Genomic DNA, 23929 nt, shown 5'->3' with positions numbered 1-23929 from the left:
TTTTAAGTAAGTAGCTAAGTTTACATGTATTATACTATTTGACATGTTAGATTAAACAAACATCAATTCGCATAATATTTATCTTAAATAGTGTTCAATAATATTAAAGATCAGAGAGGGTGTTTTCCATTGATCATATGAAGTTATGAGTTGGAAATTATAAAGCGCAGAATACGGTGTTGGACAAATCTGAGCCTGATGTCGTCCTCCACCTGGACGCAACTTTTTATGTGATTGACTGTTTTCACTTTAGTCAGATAAAAAAATCTGGCATCACACAAATAAGATAATAATGGAAGAAGTCATTTAACAGCACGTCATAAAGCTGAGGAAATTCAGCCATCACACTTTTTATGGGTTGATCTTATCCATAAAGTTCTTAACACTGAAGTTCTGCACCCTACTTTGTGACCTCTCTGCAAGGGATGCCACACCGTTTGAGAACCACTGTATTAGAAACATCCTCAGCACCATATGACAGCTACTAAAGCGGCAACTTATCGTATGATATATTACTATGATGAAACTTATATGACTATTCTAAACACCCAACATAAAACTGAAAAAAAAAAACACGTTGTCAACACTATCACTAATTAAAACAGTGCGTCTTATTTCATTTGGTGTTTGTTTTCGTTTCCTTGTAACTTTTAACGATATGATAAAATTTTTATATTTAGATGCGTGTGCAGTGGGTGTAAGCCTTAAACTAGAAGAATAGTCCCGTTTTGTGCATACGCAAGTGTCCATGTACAGTGTGTGTGAGATGCATATAACATAGTAAACGCGGACTGTACACGCACCAGCAGATTTTTTTAACCGGCATACATGTACACATAGGTTGGGCATGCGCGTACAGGAGAATGTGATGTGTAGCTCAGGAAATGCCCTGCATTTTGTCACAATGCGCATGGATGGACATTAAAACTTTGTTAAAAAAAAAACTGGTGGTGGTCTAAGACTTTCGCACAGTACTGTACATCTACTGTACATGAACACTTTTCAATGAATCAGTGAGTTATCCCTGCCTCCTATATACACAGTGCTTGGTGTAGTGTAACACAGTCACAGTGTAACTATGTGGAGGAAGAGTAAATATCTTAATTTCGTTAAAAGCTATAGATGTCCACAGTGCTTTACTGTATATCACAAAAAAAATCACATAAAAAGGTTTCTATAAGCTACTGTAAAGCCACTGAAATTGTCAAAGGGTGCTCTAAACAGCAATTGATATTCAATTGACTGTATAAATAATTTTTATATGAATATGAATGCACTTACTTCATATAATGTAGAACATTTGTTTGGCCTTTGAGGGTCACATCACCTGACAGCTATCCCCCCTCACCTTTTAAAAGGCTGCTACGCTGCTGTATGTCACTTTTAAAATGTGTTTCATGTAAACTATTTAAATGTCTAATGTAACTAATCTACTGCACAAAGGGCGTGTGAGATAGATTATTCAAATGTTATAAGTAGATTTTCAGTAATTGAGCCACATGACGAAAAGGACAATTCACATTTACAGTAACATCATTAAAGCATTTACATCAAGAACACATGTAAACCTCTGTCTGACCTCTGACTGCAAACCCACACGGCACTTACCCAAACATCGCCGCGTAAAATGTAAAAAGAAACTTTGCTTGCGTGGTCAACAAGGCCACCTTTATACTGCTAGCGTACATGATGCGCAAGAACAGAACAGTAAATGACAAGTTCTACTTTTATAGGCTCAAGTCCATTTCGTCAGCTCATGTAGGCACACAGGCATCCTGACAGAGGTTTATGAACAGGAGACTGAGAAAAGACAGAGATGGGAAAGGGTTTAATTGAATAGAGAGCCTGAAGTGGGCTGACCTGTCAGCACTTTAATTGTCATTACAGAGTGCCAGTGATGTAACTCACGCTGTAAACATACTATAGAGACTAAAACAGAGTGGACACTCGCTGGAGACCACTGTGGCTGAAAAGAATGAGCTCAACCTCGAAGTAAGTGCTTTCTTTTCTCTTGATAACATCAAATGTAGATTTGAGGTAATTATTCACAATATCATGAGCTTGTTCCACACTACTAATATCCCAAATGACTGTACCAACCACAAAAGAAGGTCTCTGTAAGGGGGCAATGGCTGAAGAATGGAGATGGCTATAATGTAGCGAATTCAAAGATTTCAATCCTCAGCAACCCATGAGACCATGAATGAAATCTTGCATTAGCTGAACCAGAACAAGAGACCACCTAAATGTGGAATTTTTCTTTGACTGAAGTGATTTTAAAGGAGTTACATCCTCAAGTAAAAGACTTCAGCTCACCTGCTCTTGGATATTTCATGTGGTCTGAAAAGTTGAGAAAAAGTTGAAGAGTGGGTAGAGAGGTAATGTGTGAGACATTGTGGCTTTTCTATAAAATACATTTAGTTGTAATTTTCACATTTAAGCATCTTTCATATGCTTTTATTCAGAGTGAATTGCATTTAAGCGATGCATGGTTGAGTATGTGCATTTACCTGGAAATTGGCCTTGGTGATGATGATGACGGTTGAGCTCCAGGAAAGCAAACTTTACATACACAGTCAATACGAACAGATGAACCCACAAATACACACCTACTGTAGTTGACTTCCTACACGATAAACAGAAGATTTCTGCCACTAACACAGTGGGTAGCACTGTTGCCTCATAGCAAGAAGGTCCCTGGTTCAAGCCCCGGCTAGGTCAGATGGCTTTTCTGTGTGGAGTTTGCATGTTTCTCTTACATTATCTAACCATTATTTCAAACTTAGTGCACATACATCTATCCAACCATGAATAATTAGAAGGATGCGTATGTGTAATGCATGGGTTTGGTCTCACAAGAAGCAGTCCTAATAGTAAGGAAGTACTTTAAATGTGTTCTTTTACTTTAACGCTTGCAGGGTTCAAGATCAAAATAATTAGGAGTGACCCAATTGGTTCTTTAAGTGTCTTCATAGGGAACCTTACAGTACATTAGGCCCTAATTAAGGCTCCAACACAGCAAAGTTCATGTTAAATTAACGCTGTTTGGTGTATGTAATCCACACCTTTGCTGTCCTTAAAGGGAGCTCTGCAGCTGAGCTCTAACCCTTCAGAGAGAGCAAACCTAAGGCCGGGGCTCGAGCCCCAAGTTCAAACACCCCTTGCAACAGAACTGCACAGAGGAAGAAAGAAAGCAGCAAAGGAGGAGATGGGGAGGAGGAGTGATGCCAGAAAAATTGCAGCTGGACCTGAAGGCCTGAAGGCTGCCTTATATACACCCATAATGATGATTGACAGGCCTGAATGTTTAGGCTCCTCTCGAACCTACTTTTAAAACTACAATAAATTTAATACTGGGAATTTTGCTGTGAACATCTTGTCAGGTGTGCTCTCTCTTTCCAAATGAGCATTTGTGTGGATGTGACCTCATAACACCTGTGTGAAATGATACTGTGCATCCACAACTGCAGCTGAGGAACCATTCAACTTGTACTTAACCATGTGGAAGGCTTGAATAATGCACGAGGGTACACAACTCACTAAGAGATGGCTACTTCCAGCCTAATTTCTGACAGGAGTTAGTCAACAAACAAAGAGTCGGGAAAGGAAACAGAGATTTTGTGACCGAGATGAATTTTCAAAGGACTTCAAAATCTTTTAGGCCAAGTGCTTACCTCACTTTAAACACGCCATGATATGACTCCAATGAGACCAATTAAAAAACACAAACTAGAACAACAGCGTCTGCTATCGAGTCAGATTGGTATTATCTACAATACATTATCAAGCAAAGTTCAGTTCTCACATGAGTTGCGCGTGCAGTTTTGCACTGATCAGCCAGTGAAGAAACACTGACGACCTTTCTACTGTAACGTTATGCGTGTCCCTATACACAGTACAATACTGTTCTTGTGGGCAAAACCTACATGAACAACAGCTAAAACAGAAGCCTATATTATTTTGTATCTTACATATTCTTATCTAACACATTAAAACTTTATAACTTCATGTATTTCTTTCACTTTCTTCCTCAAACAAAGAATAGTGGCAAAAGGCGACAGTGTTGGGACAACACTACAAATCTTGATGGTTATAGGAGAAGAGGCATCAATATTTTATTGCGACTACAGTAGCCTAGCAGCTCCCCAAGTGCAGATATAACAGACTGGCCCATAAAAGCTTTTCAACTTACAGTAACATTTACAGTTAATTTTCAAGTCTCTTGTGGGGTATTACAGGGAATGGTGGCTGAGGTCACAATTTCCTTGACTCACACCGCTGAAAATGATTTCAGCTGGAGAAAAATCTTACCAACTGAACTATCAGTGTTTGTAAATATATACAAGAAATATTACCAAAACCATGGGCAGAAATGTGACTGTTTTAAAATAAATGCACTCAATAAATCAAAGAAAAGTGCTTTTCTTCAGATTTTATAAGGGTCCTCAAATTTTGATTTTACCTTGGCTTCAGAAGAATGGCAGTGATTAAGCTTGAAGTTGAAGTGTTTGTGTGAATAAGTACTGATGCAATTTCTGACATTACCAAATGAATAGCGGCTTGTGTAGGAGTTAAACAGCAAAAACTGCCAAAACCCCAAATTGAAAGACAGTCCAGATGAAAAACGCTTATAATGTCTTAATGTGGGTTTAACCAACAAAGTCAGGTTTGTCTTTTAGGTGTTTTAGACCTTTGTTTCACAACTCTGCAGGATTCATGAAAAATTGAGAAGTAAATCTGGAAAATATTGATTAAATCACTAAATAGTTGTGCCATATTGTATTTTTTCATGCAAAACCATGTGTTGTATCCATGGGACAATACATGCTTGTTTACGCACCTTATTTACAAGATTCACATTATTTTAAAGAGATGTGTATAAACTTACATTGATCATTGAGAGTCAATTAATGAAGAAGAATGCTAAAACTGGACACTGAAAAATGCAGCATTGGTTTTGCAAGTCAATTAGACTGAGATTAGACTAGTCCTACAACAATAAATGTAAAAACTGTTCAAACTGAAAACAACTTGCTCTGAGATATCTTAAAATACATTAGTGTCCTTTGTTTTGCCTCAAAATGCACACAAGTAATGTTTTAGTAAGGCATGTTTGTTCAAACTTGTTATATTTTCAAATTAATCTAAGGTCTAATCCTGGTTTAAGCTAATTCCTGTCCAGGAAACCCCCAAAAAACTTTTAAAAACTAGTTGAAGTTGTTTCACTTCATTTACGTTAAAATAGCATAAAAATATATGTTGATTTAACCAGATGCATTTTTAACAGTGTAGAATCATGCATGTAACATAATCATGCATGTGTTGATAATTCCAGCAAAATATGCCAGAATCATAAAAGTCTGCTGCATTGTCTAAAACTTAACACTCAAAACCGGCCTTCAATATAGGAAAAAGTGTTTAGAGAACATCAGCATGTGCAAATAATCAACATTATCATCTCAAATGTATTCTTAGTGAATTTGTACCTAAGAGGGCAAAACACATCAAGCCAAAGCCCAAGCTGTGGATTCTGTCAATGTTAAATATCAGTGTTTTATTTGAGACCAGCTCATTCGAGTCCAAGTCAAGACCGAGTCCAGAGAGGGTTGAGTCGGAGTCAAGACCGAGTCCAGACACGGTTGAGTCGGAGTCAAGACCAAGTCCAGAGAGGTTCATGTTTTGTTAAAAATGTCAAAGTCACCTTCAGTTTAATGATTTTGAAATCTACTCTATAATATTTGGTCCTACAATATACACAGGTCCACTGTAACACAAACCACAGCATACCAATTTACAAAATAAATGTATTATTTATTAATTAATTAATTTAGTTAAATAAAGATACTTGCTAAGTCTTAGGCCGCCACCACCAGACTTGTTGTTTTAGAAGTTTTAATGTCCATACATATTTATTTCTTCAATCTATTTTATTAAGATACAAACAGAAACTACATGAAATATGTACAAAAAAAAAAAGAATTCAGGACTAAATGTCTTCTTTAGGCCACTTTTTTAGACCTCTTTTGGCACTAACACATCTTGAGTGTTTTTGAGCAGAATAAAGTAAAAAGACTAATTTCTTTAAAATTAGAAATTAGGATTTATTTTTTTTAGGTTTAAGAGATTCTGCAGTTTCCTGATATTGCTCAAGTGGAAGGGGAATTTACCCTAAAAACGCGACACTTCAGTTTTTTATTTTTATACATTTTTAATACTATATGCACATTTCCTGTATTTTCTGGATGTATTCTATTAAAGACACTGAGAAACAATTATATATGATCACTATAACATTGCAAAAACAAAAAATCTAATTGTGTTATGGTGGCCTGAGCCTTTTGCACATTACTGTATATTTTAAAATTTTAATTAATAAATAAATGTTATTATGGTATTGTGTAAATAATTATCACCTTCTAAGATATAAATCAAGAATAAATTATAAATAATACAGAAATATTTGTAGACTAAATTTACAATATTGTACTTACTCGTTTACTGCTGGAATTATGTGTAGTGCCACTCTGTGTTTTAGTGCCACAGTCTTATAATTTTGGGTAACAGCGGCTTATCTAATGCTTAAATCTCACTGGACCGAGGTAAAAGTCATGGCAGTGCAAAAACCTCCTTAGGTCTGACCGTCTGACCTCGCGCCAGTCTGGTGCGCGCAAAAAAAATCACCAATCACCGTTCTTGTCAATCTTACATCAGTTAAAAGAAACAGTTATATAAGTCCAATTCCAAATGTATTCGAGTACGAGTCGAGACCGAGTCAAAATGCTCACGAGTCCATGACAAGACCAAGACCATTAATATATAGTCTTGAGACCGAGTCAAGACCAAGTCTCAAGTACTACAACACTGTTAAATATTTTAATGTCATAGCGAAAAAAACCTGTCACATAACATTACTACTACCTACTTCATGCAGCTTGTACAGTTAAGCACTTCATAATATTATGCCACTCAGTGCTTTTGAGCTTAATTAAATGGACAAGTGTTGCCAGTTCATTTTTAGCTTTACTAACTACTTTTGATTAAATTTCCAAGCCTGTGAGAAAGGTCACATCAGTCTTTTTTATTTTTTAGTTTTTCAAAATGAGTCCTGCCCCTCACTGTTAAATTTCAAAAGAGATGCTTTCTCTTAAATGAATACTTCTGTTGTGAGCTTGTACCTTATATGTGTGATGTATATAGGCCTATGTGCGACAAGCTAAGTCAAAATGATTTGGTTGTTGTCTATGGGAAACTTCTGAAAGGGAAACCTAGTGATAAATTACAAAGCTTAAAACTAAACATGACAACTCAGTGCAATCTGAATATCTGCAATTTATGCACAGGGCTGAACACACACACACACACACACAACGGCATGGTGATACTGTGATTATTGTTCTGATAGCAGACACCTGATTAGATAATGGTAGATTGTGTTCATTGACTGTCCCTTTGCGCCTCAGGTAGTAACTCAAGCTGTGATGATGCCTCTGTTTTGACACTCATCTCCCCCCTTAATCACTTTGCTTCAACCGATATCATTAGCTTGAACTGTTCTGGAAAAGTGTAACAGACCATGGGCGAGAACAAGATAAATGTAGCTCACAGAACACATTTAAAAATGTCCTGTTTTGCATGAGAATTTGCCTACGTAATCCAGTCTGACAGTAAAAATACACCCAATAAGTGCTGACAAGGTAAAATAAAAAAAAAGTTTTGACCAGCTGCTTTTAGCTTGATTGGTTAGGCAATAGGAAGAAGTTTTATATCATTTTGAAAAGGGACCTGTAACATCTACGTACTATAATAAAAAATATTTTATAACAGCAAATCTTTTTTACTGAATCATTAAATGTGCCTTAACAAAGATTTTTTGAGAGACACATACATACAAACCGACAAAAAACTATTTTTTCTATAAACAAATCTATTAAATTGTGAAAATACACAACGTAGAGAGAGATTTCTCTTGTGAAATCACTCCTGAATATTTTATAGCTTTATATAACGATCATATATCATTATTACCACAGCACACAGCACCAACCAAAGCAAAGAAAACTGCTGGAAAGCATCGGGTTAAGTTGAAGTAGCAAAACAAATTCAACCGCCGTTTCACACGCAAGAGTTAATAAAGATGGCAAAGCAGGTTCCTTTACAGCAGTTCTTAAAGCATGCTGGGATCAAGACCTGTTCCTCAAAACAGGAATAACAGAAAGAGCAGGTCTATTGATTTTTGAAAGAATGCTGTGTGGTTTGGGAGCACTGTGAACTGAGGACACTGTTACTCTCTCTGCACAAGTGTAAGATTAGAGGTGGAGCAGCTGTGCCAATGGTCTTAGCTATAAAACCTGACACAATAAACAAGCCCAGTCTCACACAACAAATAACTCATACAGGATAGTCAGAGGGGGAAAAAGGTGTGCCAGATCATCTTGACGGATTAAAAGGTCCATCCAAATTAATCAGTCAAAAGCTGTATCAGCTGGACTACACTGGATGGAAGTGTGTGCGTGAAACAGAATTAGAAGAGGGAGGTTTTAGTGGTTGGTAATCCAAATATCGAATTGTATCTCAGTTTGCACATATTTTCTTAAAATGTAAGTCGTCAGTGCTTGTCCATGCATAACTCACTGCTACTATGCCTTTAATGCCTATAGACCGTTTTACTGTTTGTACACAATGATGACGTGGCAACGTACGCGTGTGCATTTTGGCAACGGAAGTATGGCAAGAATCAGCAGTGAAACAACACAGATGGAGAAAGTTATTTTAAAAAGTTGACTTTAACAACTTTTTCAACACAGTTACCAGATCAGTCTACTATAGTGGAGTGGATAGAAGATGTTAACAGATGTCCAAATATAAAGTGGCCAGATACATATATACGTATTAGTATTTTATATTAGTGCAACCAAACGCAACAACCAGACATTTTGATGCTGGGAAACCTTTTCAATAAACTTCTTGAGTTGCTAACACGTTAGAACCACTTGGTAACAACATCACTTCCATTGCCGCAATACGCGCGCAGGCTATATGATCACGTGAGCTGTAAAAGGGTCTATAGGTTTCTAGGGTGCTCTTACTGATTATTAATTCTGCATGCACACTGCCAGCGATTAGCAATGGCAGAGCAACCCGTTCTCGTTCATTTGAATGGAAGCTTGGCAACATCTGGCAACACACGTGTAGTAACCTCTGCAGACAGGAAGTGGGCGTGTCCAGCTACGTGACGAAGCAGAGAAAAAATAAACTCTATGCAAATGATGAGTGACCAATGAGAGCAAAGCATTGGAGTTCACTTTATCCATCTTTCATCAATTACAGAGAGGACAGTTACTCATTTGTTTATAGTTTTTACTAGGACAACCAGAATAAGAAACGCCAACCAACGACCTCATTAAAAGTGTACACGCATCATAAGGTATTGGTATAACTGGCACAAGTCAAAAGAACCAATGCCTCCGAGATGTGGCTCGGGTCCTTTGGAATGTATTGTACATCTATATGATTTATACAATAGCAAGCACTAATAATTAATATTAAATAAATATTTTTCCAAAGATTAAATCAAAATCAAAAATTATTGGGAAGAATTCCAGACTCAACTCAACCAAATGTGCATATAGATATGAAGGCGAATTGAGGTAATTCCACGAATTAAACCCAATACCAGACTGTTTTTTTCGTAACACTGTCTTGTCTCTGTCTGGTCTATACAGATGTGTATAAATGTTTTAAGTCTTACCGAAAAAAGCTTTCAAAATCCTTTCTGTTACTTGTACCTCTCACAAGGTATTTTTACGAAGATCTGCACTTACGCTATATTTTATTTAGGAAAAACTTACCTGCCACTTCAGAAGTACGCAGGTGCATAACACTGAACCGCAAAATGTGTGCTTGGCAGTGTGCATAGTTGTTTGTGTGCTTTTGTGTGTATGAGAGTGTGCATGTATTTGTGTGTGTTTACAGTAATTGTTGCCAAAACTAGCCTCTCTTGTCGAGAGCAACCTTTATGCTTTTCCTGCCTTTGCCAAAACTGAGGTCAAAGCCTGCTTCATTCTGAATAAACCAGAGATTTTGTCTGAGACACTGATATCTGACTTCTGACCTCATACCAGCGGTGTCTTATCATCATGACTATGTGTGATGGGAAACACACCTATGTTTCAGATCCACAGAATTGGTACATTATCTAAACCAGGACGTCTCTGAGTGATTGCAAGAATAGATACTTCCTCAAAGGAAAATATCAACAAATGAGGGCAATTAGACATTAAGGGCCCTATTTTAATGATCTAAGCGCATTGTCTAAAGCGCACAGCGCACGGTCTAAACGGGCGTGTCTGATGCCACTTTTGCTAATTTAACAACCAGAAAAATGGTTTGTGTGCCAAGCGCACAGCCTTAAAAGGTTGTTCATATTCTCATAATGAATAATAGGTGTGTTTTGGGCATAACGCGGCATAAACCAATGATAGTCTTCTAAGCTCTCATCCCTTTTAAAAGCCAGTTGCTCTATTTCCTATTTAGATGGCAGAATTTGTGAACTGAAAAACTAGAAGAGGAAGAAGATCAGTTTAAGACTGATATAAAAAATTGCCTTGTTTTCATTTGTATAGAAATTGTTATATTTTGGTATTAAACCGTTAAAAGTCATTTTCTTTCGGTAATTGAAGTAAAATTAACAGGCTTTTAATTGCTGAAAATTAATGGATAGCCTACATGATCTGTGTTATCTCAAAAAAATTATTTACAAATATGCAAGAAAAGGTTTGTACTCCAAAAATACCTAATTTGAAACAAACAGGAGATAAAGAATATACAAACGTATGGAGAGCATTCAGCACTCGGACAGCACCGTTACTTAAAAGCATTACTTAAAAACTGTTCTCATCTCATCTATCCACAGCGCTTGCCCTCATTTGTTCATGTTAGTTTTATGCTAACATCATGTTAAATCATGCTAGCTTCATATTACATCATGTTAACTTTGTTAAATCATGCTAGCTTCACACTAAAACATGTTAACAGCCAGGTAGACTACTAAACTAAACTTCTTTTACATTTCTGACAATCAATTGTTTTTAACTTTTTTTTTCATTTTCATGCACTGGTAATTCCTTGGGAATTGCATTTCTAGTTCATTTTGATGTGCGGCTTTTGAGAGTCAGGAAATAATAGTGATAGTAGTCTGCAGTGCTAAAACATATGCTGCCGGACGAACTCAACTTTATAAAGTAACAAATATTTATACTTCATACCTCTGCAGATATTTCTGATAGAATCTTTCCTGTGTATCTACTGATACTGTAAGTAATGATCTTTGAAAGAGGTCCAGTGTTTAGTCGTAAGTGGTTACAGACATCTATTTAAAGTCGAGAGTTTCCTCGTTTTGCATTAGCAGAGTCCAGTTTGTTCAGACTTTACGTTCAATAATAATTTCAAAAAAGTTCCTGTCAAGGACTCCAGAGATCAGCAAATGAAGGAATAGGAGCTGCTTGCCAAAAACGGGGTGTTTCTAAGTTCACAGACAGCACTCTCCATTATTAAGTTTCGGCCATGTAATAAGCCAAGCTCTATCTGTGGTGCTGTTTTTCAACAGGAGGGACGTGGTTGTTCCAAATGCGACAGCATTGACTCAGAATGCACTGGCCTACATTCATTGTGTGTTGAACTATTTAGTAAAGTGCCCTAGGGCTCAACTTGAGTGTCTGCTCTTAACTTCATTTGATATCTATTAATGATATGGGTCATTATAATTTTAGACTCATAACACTTTCCAAAAATGAGAAATGACTGGTACACTTACAAATTTCCATTTGCTTTTTATCTGTCTATATGTACAACCTAAATTGTTTAATTAGCCGTTATGGTTTTGTGTGTGTGTGTTGTGTTTTTGCCTCTGCATACATTTAATCATTGCCTTCAATAATGCTACTAAATAAGTCAGAGGGATGCATTAAATACAAAGTTTTAAGCTTTAATTCCCCTGTAGAATTTATGCAAAAATTTAATTGCATTCTATGTCTACATAATACAGTATCTGCTATATAAGTCTTTCTAAAAATTGACTGTTTAACATAATCAATGCTGCACTTGACCAATGAATCTGCAGTGGCTTCCTAAAGCTGTGAAAACTTCAGAATGTGAGTTTTGGGGTGTGTTTGTAATGAGCGTACCTGCGGCATTCGTGGTTTGTATGGGGAGCTGCTCTCTAGGTCAGCGAGGATGCTGGTAAGAGAGTCAATCTCAGCATCCAGACTGGAACGCCTTTCTTCTAAAGTTTTCTCAGGTCCTTTTATCTAAAACACACAGACACATTAATTGGTAACAAAATTAGTTTGTTCTAAATAAACTAAAGTATTCAAAATTTGCCTAGACCGCAGTTCTGAACATTTAGAGTATATTCCAACTCCTGTTAAACTGTAATAAAGGATATTTTGTACCCAAACATATTTTCAAACACTTTTAGATATAAGTGTATTCTGAGATCACGAGAAACATAAATTTCAGTTACTGTATAAACAACTTAATAAAACAATTCAATTTACACTTAATCTTGACAACAGTATTTTTTATTTACAGTATAATACACTTTAAGGTTATTCAAGGTCTTCCAAACTCTTCTTAAACAAAAGCATCACATAAAGTCTAAGTCTTGGATGAGCAATACATCTGCAATCTTTGACTCCTGTCCTTTATGTCTGTTAAAGGGGCAAAGAAAAATCACATCAAAGGCATTTGAGGAATGGCAGACGTGTGACAAAAAAAAAAAAGGTGTGAGGGACACATTTTGACAGCGTTCTCACTCCTCATCAAAGGGGACACTGCAACCTTCTCCCCTCATGGCTGAAGGACACTTGTATCTCTTCTTCATCCTCTGTGGGTCCCTCTGCCCTAATCTTTACACAACACTAGATAAATAAAAGCCTTTTTGTGTGTGAGTGCTTGACACTTTGTTTGGTTTTGTGAGTGAGTGTTTGATACATTGCAGCCGGGACATCATTTGCGGTTTTAAGATCTGTTGATTTGGAGAGTTCAGGGTTTTTTACAAAATTATTTGTGCACACAGGAAAATAAAAAGGGGAATTCCCCAAAATCTTTATGCTGAATGATAGAATACAGTCCTTAACAGGCTAGAAAGGAGATTGATGAACAAATAGGTCAGATAAAATTTTGGATAACAGCTACTGAAATAAAAAAGACAAGAGTGAGTTAAACAGTACAACTTAAACAATGAAAAAGTGTCTAAGGAGATTTTTTTACAGAAATATGAACCCCAACATAAAATATCATATAAATGTGTGGCTAAATGCATAAATCATGTGAAGTTCTGAGGTTTTTTTTTAACTGATTGAGAGGAAAGATCACCTGAGGACTTGAGCTTAAAGGGCCAGATCAGTGACTAACTTTTGCTCTAATGTTATTTGTTTGGATTATCTGTCACAACCTATTACAACCCTTTATCAAATATGCCTCTATCTGGAACCTTGTTTGCCCTAAAAACCTTCCCAGGCAATGAGGGGAGAGGGCAAACATATATTTACATTATTAATGTCAAAGTCCTGAACCAAGATGAACTTTAACTTGAACTAAAAGCAAACATATGTAGTATAATACCTAAAACAAGCTTTTTCACAATGTTATTACCTTATTTATTTCATTTTAATTATTCATTTAAGTAATTTTTGTTCATAAAGAACCAAGTTATGCAAATAAGACGTTATGGAAAAATGTAAATATAATTCGAAACATACATGTAAAACATAAGTTCAATACAGAGTGTTAGGCATAGCAATCTAATGAAGCATTTATATTGGTTATGTAAGCCTTCCTTTCACATGCTAGTGAGCAGCTTTGAGGAGAGGAAGCTGATTTAAGAGTTTAATGAAAAACCACAGAGACAGATAAGTGAAGTTAAATAAAGACTGCATGTGTTGCTATGCGTTCTGCTACGGGAAACAAAAGAATTTAGGCCAAGTATCATTTGATTATTCATGTTCGCCGCTGCACTTCGGCCTCTTCCTCCTGTTAGTTCTGCTTAGGTGCAGAAATAATTCAACATCCTCTTTTTCATTCATGAAAAATGTAATAAACTGGAATTAGGGAAAGCTGCGGGTTGAGTGGATCACACACACATGCAAAAATATATTCCTTTCCCAGTATTTGCCTTCTTTTACAGTAAAAGTAAATTATGTAAATAATCTTAAAACTAAATAAAAAAAATAAAAACTGCATAAGTTATTAAGACTTTTACTCTTAGACCATTAACTATTATTATTTATTTAGGAAAAGTTTGTTTTTAGATGACAAATGTAACAAATAAGCCATATAGTTAGCATTTATTGATTTTAGTTCATTTTAGTTTGTGGTTAACAAATGGAAACTTTTAAAAATGTTACAGATTAAGAACATGGTTTACCCAATGCAATCTCATCAGTGTGGTCTATCAATACCAGGTATTGAATTTTGTACAAATGTAAAACGACTTCAGTATAATTTCACTATGAACGTAAGTAGCGCATTGTTACTTTTGACCCTGTCAACTGGGATGATAGAAACACACAGGTGGGCCAAAGAAACACAAAAGAACAAGATAGATTTTTTTGTTACACTTGTTTTTTGTAAATATACATGACTATGACCGTGTTAATATGTAACTGCTACATATTTTGTCATGTATCTTTGCAAAAAAATAATTTAATTACATTTTCATTTCAAATTTCAGTTTCATCCAATGTTTCAAAAGCAACCCGACAGTACAAACTTGAATTGTTAAGAATAAAAAAAATTAAACAGTTTGAACACTGGGCCAGATTTACTAAAAGGGGCTAATCAGCATGCAAGCGCAATTCCAAAAAAAGGCGGGTTATTTACTAAAAAGGTGCAAAAGAAATAACACATGCACAACAGCTGATTTCCATAATGGCCAACGCAATCTACTAAGAGCAGTGCAAATTAGTTCAGGGTCGCACATAAGCAGAGCTGATGTTAACGCTTATACTACGAGGCTGTTGAATGCTGTATTCTGATTGGCTGAGAAATGTTCAGTGGGTATGCATTAAGTAAGGGATAATGTAGAGGCAGCCGGTAGTTATCGGGAAATAAGCCCCGACAGTGTGATCAGGACCCGACGCGAAGCGCCGCTTATTACACGGCTACTTGTCACATAAGAAAAAAAAATGGACATGAATATGAATTTGAAAAATTTTATTGGCATATTTGTTTTAAATTAACATTTTTATCCTTCCGCGAAACTTTGCACAGATGCATAAAATGATCGTAATACCTTATTAAGATCCTCTGCTTCATACTTGTCTGTCTCCATTTTTTTCTCTTTTAGCCAGTCTTTGAGAAGTTTTAATGCCCATTCTGTATTTTTTTGTGTGTTGGCTTAGTAGCTGTCATGCTCTATTTTGTCAAGTTCAGTCTCAGTAAGCTCTCTGTGTCTTGTCGTGGTTGTCCAGTGTTTGTCACAAGATGGCGCCAAACAAACAGTAATCTTTATTGGCGCGGAGCGATCTTACTCGTAAAAGTAGTCCGGCTATGCGTTATTATTTTGGAGCGGTTATTATTCGAAAAGAACGAACCTGCAAATGTCTCAACTGACCAATCAGAATCAAGCATTCCAGAGAGCCGTGTAATAATTTCTGATAACCGCACACCTAACTTCTCAAATGTCTTAAAATTAGGCAAAAGAGCAATGTCTGTGGTAACCATGGTATAAAAGGAATAATTGACTCCAGTCCTTTGAATTATTTGAAAAAATAGCCCACCCACGGTGTATTGCATTATTTTCTTATAATTCAATGGCCCGTCGTCAATTATTCCTTACTTGTAATGCGCTTGAGTTCAGCACCACAGACATCCCAGCTAACACAGCCATTGTACACTGAAAAGTGAAGGTTTACAATAAGTATTGAAACACCTAGTATTGTGTGACGACTTCTAGTAGTGAGTCCTATTTTATTTACTTATTTTATTGCACTTAATAAATAACATGGCTGTGTGAACAATATTTTTTAATAATATGTTCCTCTGGCATTCCAAATAAACGGTTACATTTTAAAACAATCATCTGCATTGTACCGTTCTCTGCTCTCTGTGATGCCTCTTTTTTTGCAATAATTTTAGCCATTTCAAGCGCAAAGCAATTTAAGACATGCTTTTTCAGCGATAAATAATTGCGCAAATACTAGTCATAACACATGCGCAAACATAAACATAGTAAATCGCGCTGCCTGATTCATTTAAATAATATCCTCCCAAACATTTTGCGTCTGAAAGGGAAACTACTAGAAATGCATATGCAATAAGGTCAGTCGTAAAAATAACTAGACCACACCTTTTCAGCGCTAATGATCCACTGCGCGTCTTTAGTAAATCCTGAATGTCGTTATTTAACACCAAAATTATGGTTTGCGCTGGCGCAAGCTGTTTGTAAATCTGGCCCTAAATCAAATTCAAATTAGAATAATATACATTTTCAACATAATGCAGCAGTATTAGCAGCGGGACAAAAGTAAGAAATGTTACTTTCTTCCCGACATGAACTCCTGACAACCCGATTTACTTTTTTTTTACTCTAAGAAACTTCAGGATATGTTAGAGCACTAAATAACCAGTAGATTGATCAGTTCTGTAACACATGAAATGAGAAACACAACGCGTTATAAGAAAAAAATGACCGGTTTAGGAAACCGCTTTCTGGACCTACACGTGCAAAACCGTGAAGAAATAATGCGATAGTTGTCAGCTCTGTCAAGGGTTGCATGCTGAAGATGCTGCCATACAGTAATTTGGAAAAAAAATAATCAGGGCTTGGAGAAAATCGCTTTGTTACTTTCGTATACTTCATAATGACATTCATTACAAAATAGTAATAAAGATTTTTTTCCTCCTTACAGCCTGATGCCTTTTCTGTATTGGCCTAATTATTCAGTGATAACACTGTCTGCCGTACGCTGACTCCATAGGGCTAAATCAACAAACATGATGATTCCCTCAAGACAGACTTCCTCCCATGCAAAGCGACGTTCGTGGGAAAACGATCCGATAGTGGGTTTTATTACAACATGCCTGTAGTAAGCAGATAAAGCGTCTTTATTAAAAAACTGAAGAGGCATTAATGAAAAGTTTACAAGTGTCTCAAAAATAAACAGGGGTGTCTTGTTGTCCCCTATGGGTGACTGGATCCTGTCCTGCTGCAGGTTTGTTAAGTTTGCAACTATGAACTATACTAAAAATTCATTCATGTTATTTTATAGCCTATTTGCTGTGGGTTATAACTCAAACATATATTGATATTCTGTTCCAGTATGGCTCTGATCTGCGCTTTAATACAGGCCTGTTTTCTTCACCATTTTTTCATTCACCTTGTGAATAAAAACACTAAAAACTAAAGCGGTATGATTTGAGGAACCATACATACAAGTTACAGTTCAACTCTTATGGGTTAGATGTTTGAATTCATAAGTACAAACTGAACAATAGCACAAGTGATTCATTACTGTAGCTAGCACTCATTAAGTTTACTTAGCAGTAGAGCTGTGTTGGAGTAATTTAACAAAGTTGGTAAATTACAGCTTATTTCTAAACATCTGTGTCAGTTTTACATGTATGCAACTGTTACTATTAACCAAATGACTTACAGTACGTGTGGGATATATATTGGCTCAGTTTGGCCGATTAACAACCCTGCCGTTACTATCCGCATACACAGTTTGGATTTGCAATGCTTTAAAGAGGAAACAATCACGTATGTCTGCCACAACACATTTATTTTTATGACTTCAATAAAAACTGCCAAAAGTATTATTACACTTTATGTAGATCATTGCTTGGTTTTGAGGTAAAAAACGAATAGGTCCCTAAGGCAAACATGACAAAAGTGAACCAATAGGTGTCAGTCTTCCCTATACCCTCACTTAATTCAAAACACATGTACTAGATGTACTAAAGTGACATATAAACAATTCGGATACAAGCCTTGTATACTGCCACAACATGAGATGAAGTATTGGCTATTCTTTAGACAGCATGTATTTGAGCCGAACCTGAAATGTGATATGATATGAAACGTGCAAAAAGTGCAGTATCTTTAATATGGTGGGGTCCAAACGAACTTTAAGCACATGCCTGGAACATTCTCAAATTGCATCTATTATCAGATTTTGCAAAAATGTTGGAGTGATGTTAAAACAGGAACATAGCAATAAATCAAACTGTCATGTTTTTTTTCAAAGAAACTTTTTTATTTTGTAATATTATAATATTTTTTATGTCATAAAAAATGGACCCCACTCGGCAAAGATTTTTATACAGCATATACCTGTATTGTGTTGACTTACAGTGGCAATGCACAAGTCTCACCTGAAAGCCAAAAGAGTCTTCCATTGGTGGAGGGGGTGGGAAGCTGGAGAGGGACGGGACCCCGCGGGTTTCCATAGCAGGTGGAGGAGGTGGGGGATAGTCCTCTGTGGATAAAAACACACATAAAGATGTCAAACACATTAAAAAAAAGAGAAATAAAAGTTGGCCAAGATACACATTGACTCATGAACAAATATGACAAAAAACATATTTCTCTTTATCTCTTTAACATGATGAACTTTCTCTTCTTACAATATGTCTGTTTGTCTGAAAACTATTTAAATGTGTTACTGTGTGTGTAGAGTTTGGAAAACATGAAGGCTTGCATGCACTTAACATATTGTCCCTGACAGATTAATGTATATAATGGGAACAATTTGGTTAAGTAAGAAGGTGTAAGCTGTGGTAAGCAGGTGTTTGAAGAGATTGAAAATCTAAGTAATGTGCTCAAAACAAGTGAGATGTACATTAGCATGCCAAATGTAGAGTTGTAAAGTCAACAGCTAATCCAGGGATTGGGCTCCACAGCATGTTTCAGGCAAGATCAAGATTTGTTCGCCAAATTATATTCTGATTTGGCCGGGCTCTGTGTTCAATTTCGAACAGAGTCTAAGCATCAGTCCAGACATGAGCTATCCAAATTAAAGTCTTTTTTATGCAATAGGAATTCACTGCCATGTTTCATAAAAGTCTTTGCATTAACTTTTGTTTTTAGTTTTTATATGCCTTCAGGGTCTAAGTGATGTCGAAAAAGGTTGTTTATCCAAATCTACTGGCCAAATTAATTAACTTAAAGTACTATCAAAAATACTGCAATGTGAATGTGGTCAGAAAAAGTCACATGCCCATTTATTTGTACAATGTGATATTACTTTGAAAGCGGCATTACGTATTTCCCAATGGGACAACAAGAATATGTGCGCAATGTTTGTGTTATAACCTCATAACCTCTGTGAAAACTCTTAAAGCACAAAAAGGGAGAGGCATCCTTAACCCATCTGTGTATAACTTGTAAGTCGTAAGCTGACACAAGATTAATATCTTAACTTCCATGTATTACGATGTTTAACTTTTGCATTTCAGGGCAAATGAAAGTTGTAACATGTTAGCATGATTAACTGAGGAGATTGAAACCAAGACACAGAAGCACAGATCTTATCTCATAAAGACTCTTAGCACAATGTAACATGAAAAAGGAAGTTGGTCCTTACCACAAAATTGCTATAAGCACAAACACAGTATCAAATATAACTTGAATCCTTGCTCAGACCATACTATCACTGGGAAATTGTGTAGAGTGAGGTTCAAAAGTTTGAGACATACAAAAATGATAAGTTTAAACCAAAAAAATATTATGATGTTAAATGAGTTAAATTAAACATTGCAGGTTGTGCATTATTTCTAGGTCACAAACCACATAAACAATTGTGAAATTGACCATGTTAAACAGCAAATTTTCTCCACTGAAGCAGACAAGACGTTTTCGAAACTTTGTTTAAGAATCATACATGGATCATCAGGTTTTGCACAAACTTGTGGGGTCCATGGCATACACAACACTTATAACGCATGGTAAAATTATGCTAGAATATAACTAGCCAAAATAAAACAAAGTAGTTCATTAAGCAAAGATCAACTGATAGATCTTTATAACAATCCATCCTTCCTTTTGACAAAATTTCAAACAGGAACAATAAGGTGACCTCGTAATTGCCAACATTTAAGGTTTGAGTAGTGCACTGCATCATGCACACATTATATGCATGTCATGTGTCTATGATGTGAGGTCAGTGAGTTTTGGATACGTTATCTGGTTTCTGGTCGGGCTATGGGAAACCAGGGGGCTCCTGTGCCATGAATGAAAGAAGATCTATTTATGCGGACCGGGAAGCAAAGGGAGTGCTTACTCGCTAATGAGACAAGCAGCAGGAACACCTACTTATTACCACACATTTCCACTCAACTCTTTATTGAGCAATTACACTCAAGTACTGGCTTTGTGAGAGACGAATTCTAATCAGTAATTAAAGTTATTTGAAAGGACCATGAGAGGTATAATTGGTAATCAGTAACATGAATGTTGTTAAAGGGGTGAGATAAAAAACAGGCGAGATGAAATTCAGTGGAGCAGTAAAGTGCAGATAAAAATACGCTTGTTGCTTTGAATGGACTATTGTGTCTGCTTTATCTGTGATTTGTGAAAATAGCACGATTAATTAGATTGGAATGAAATGATAATGCACATGTCAAGGTATATGAATATGTCATAGGTCATAGGTTTAATCCATAGGGAACACTGTCACCAAAATGCAAAAATAAAAACGTAATTTTTTTACTCAATGCTTACTTACACAATCTTACAAATAGCATTTATACGATGCTAAATAAAAACTGAAAAAGAAAACTTTAAGCAGGCTTATGAAATTACCAGATAAAAGAAAAAAATATAGTGTATGTGTTCATATTTATACATTTATATTAATGAAAATGACAATTTTGTACGATAAATAACAGTTGGTATGATCACCTGCCTTGATATCTAATCTGAGTCCTATTAGTTAAGTAAAATTAGTTTGAGAACCACCGGCCTATTTTATTTACACATTTATAGTCTAAATCAGTGGTGTCCAACATGGTGCCCATGGGCAGCACTGTGAGGTGCCCGCCAAAGCATGTTACATTAATGGCCTCAATTGTAACATTTATTAATTACATAGTTTTTATATTAGCTTGGCTCCTTTTATGTAGGCTGACATTTAAACAACGATAAAACATATCAACGAGTAAAACAAAATAAAAATAAACAAGTAAAGCAAAAAAGTTTGTGTAGATTATATTAAAAAAATAGCCCTCCAGATGGTTTTATCCATTGTGGTAGCCCTTGCTCACAAAAAGGTTGGAGACACGTGGTGTAATCATAAAATTTTATATACATATAAATAATGATCATTTGAGTGAGGATTTTTGAGCGTATGCATGCTAAAAAGAAACTCTTGTTCATAATATACATTTTTTTATTTAAACTCTTTTGTCCATCTGTCATTAATATTGTTGCTGCGGCATGTATACAGATATTTTAAAGAAGCATCTATGCTGTTTATGAGATGAAAACATCTGCTGTGACAGATTCAAAGACATAAACCCAGAGCTTCTCGTGGGATGTCATTTCTGTAATGTGCACTGCATTGGATGTTTATTTGGTACATATTTAGATGCACTGACATTTTTTGTCTGCTCTCCAAATTCCCCAATGAATTTGATTTACAGCAGAAGTTCAAGCAGAAGCCTTCTTGCAGCGGCATTTAAACACACAGCAGTAAACAAAATGAATGGCTGGGTGCATTTGGCAGCAATGGTCTCCAGTTGTATCACTGGTATGAAACTCATCTGGGAGGAATAAAAAGAAACTGCATGCACAGAACTACTTCATCAAGTGTATTAACATCTCCACCTGACCCTATGAAAACCACAAAAAAAACCACACACTTCATGTTCTAATGGTATAGAGTGATTTAAAACATATTTATTTAACCCAATCAATTTATTTATTTATTTATGCAAGGACAGTGCATATTAACATAACAGCTTTAGCTGTAAAATATCCCAGAGTTAGCTAAAAGGCTAGTTTTCACCTGTAGTCCTAGGCCAGATGTACAATAGGCACCCTGAAAGTTTCCGTTGCATTCCAATGCGTTTTACAGACTTGTTTTTCATGAGCTCAATTCGTAAGTTGACTTGCTTATACCATGTGTTAGAAAGCCCACTCTAAAATCCAAAATTTTCATAATGGTTTTCAAAGGGTGTATCAGGACTGACTGTCACAGACCACTGGAAAAATACAATGCTGAATACAAATAACAAAATGCAACCAACTATATAATTGTGCATAGTTTATAATAACAAAGTAAACATGCCTTATCGTCTTATGCTCATCCACAGATAAGCATAAAATAGTGTCATTTTACCTTTTTAATTACTTAACTGATATCTTTTTTACACTCCCGTACACTTAAATAAGACCTTCATAAAAAAAAAAAAAAACAGTCAGTGTCAGTGAAATAAACCTATAATCCTTCACAGACAAAGAAGGATAAAATGTTATAATGACCAGTGTGACTTTCCAGTGTTTTATCTTTGTGGAGAAGCTCTTAAAATGTGCAACGGCAGGGAGATAAATGGATTATTTTAACTGTAATTATCCGTCCGTATTCTCTCTACCTTGCACGGTTCCATCATTGCTCTTAAATAGCTATAATATAGAACAGACTGATTTATGGCTTCGTTTGGCTAGAAATGGCGTCCTGGCTTTGAGGTTTTGGAAGATATTCTTCTCAAAGTGTGGAGGAACTGACAATATTGGTTTGTAGGGATTTAAGTGGAATTCAAGAGGGACAGGAAACAGAGTTTTAAAATTTGGAAACATGAAAAGGAATCACTGAATTATGTGAAATCAAAATGAATAGGAAAATGAAGTTACGCCCTTTAATCCACAACCTCAGCAGCGGGATGAACCTGTATCGGGTTTAAATGTTTGTGCAAGAAAAAATGAGCTGGTTAGCTGTACTACAAAATGCAGAAAATGTTCAATGCTTCGCTTTGAAACATCGAAAGTCTAATTTTGGAATAAATTCAAGGAATTTTAAAGGAAAGCATGCACACTCTAAAACAGTTGTGTTAAAAACAACAATTTATTTATTATTATTGGAACACATTTTTTGTTACTTTTAACACAACTTTTATTTAACACAAAATCAACATATAATGTGTAAAATGAAAAATACTGTATTTAATACTGTAACACATCCTTGAGGTACTTAAATGTTTTATTTAAGTACATTTTGTTTCTGGGACATGGGATAATGATATTAACCAAATGCTACATCAAGTCAAATTCACTTAACCTGGCCTCAGGCCAATCAGGAGTGCGTTTCCCAAACAACGACGTAACTCGTTGCTGAACGACCATAGTACAATGCATCGTTGGAGAAACAAACTACCTTGTCACGACTGTTTCCCGAAAGCATAGTAACTTTGTCGCACATTCGTCGTTTGAACGATGTTGGTTTAACAACATAGTTGATGATGTCACGTGGGAGGTGAAGGACTAATTTATCGATTTAATGTCAGATTATTGCTGTAAATCACATATATTGCATCGGAAGACTGATTTTGTTATTGTGATTTAGTTATCTATTGTTTGTTTTCAAGATATTTAATGCAAACGCAAGTTCCTCTTACGTAATTCCTCCCAGGGATTCCCCAGGGTCTTAAAGCTCGTGGCTGCGCACATGGGCAGTTTTCAAATGCAGCGCTTTCATTCTGTTTACAAATTTAAAGAAGTAAAATAAAATTATAATATATTTCGAATGATGGATATAGACTGTACTACATGTTTTTTGCTTATTTTGTTCAAAAGCATGATCAACGTAAGTCTACACACGATAATAACAAGGAACGATGCTTCTAACGACAGGTCAAGAGCTGTCGTTCCAACGACACAAGTTAGCGATGTAGTTTGCGAATGTTCGTTTGAACGATGGTTTCGGGAAACACC

At 35.9% G+C, this 23929-nt stretch overlaps 1 protein-coding gene across 2 annotated transcripts in view; it reads right to left on the bottom strand.

Annotated features, from left to right (window-relative positions):
- The window catches only part of lpp (LIM domain containing preferred translocation partner in lipoma), a 205225-nt gene that overhangs the window by 79152 nt on the left and 102144 nt on the right, over nucleotides 1-23929 (bottom strand). For both annotated transcript variants that reach the window (XM_065240758.2, XM_065240761.2), the window contains exons 4-5: nucleotides 18376-18479; nucleotides 12183-12305 (exon numbers count right to left, since the gene is read on the bottom strand). In XM_065240758.2, coding sequence (XP_065096830.1) covers nucleotides 12183-12305; nucleotides 18376-18479 — 227 coding nt within the window. The remainder of the gene's footprint in view (nucleotides 1-12182; nucleotides 12306-18375; nucleotides 18480-23929) is intronic.

Source organism: Paramisgurnus dabryanus, chromosome 7, assembly GCF_030506205.2.
Source record: "Paramisgurnus dabryanus chromosome 7, PD_genome_1.1, whole genome shotgun sequence".
Classification (NCBI taxonomy): Eukaryota; Metazoa; Chordata; class Actinopteri; order Cypriniformes; family Cobitidae; genus Paramisgurnus; species Paramisgurnus dabryanus.
This window is presented reverse-complemented; position numbering and strand designations above follow the sequence as displayed.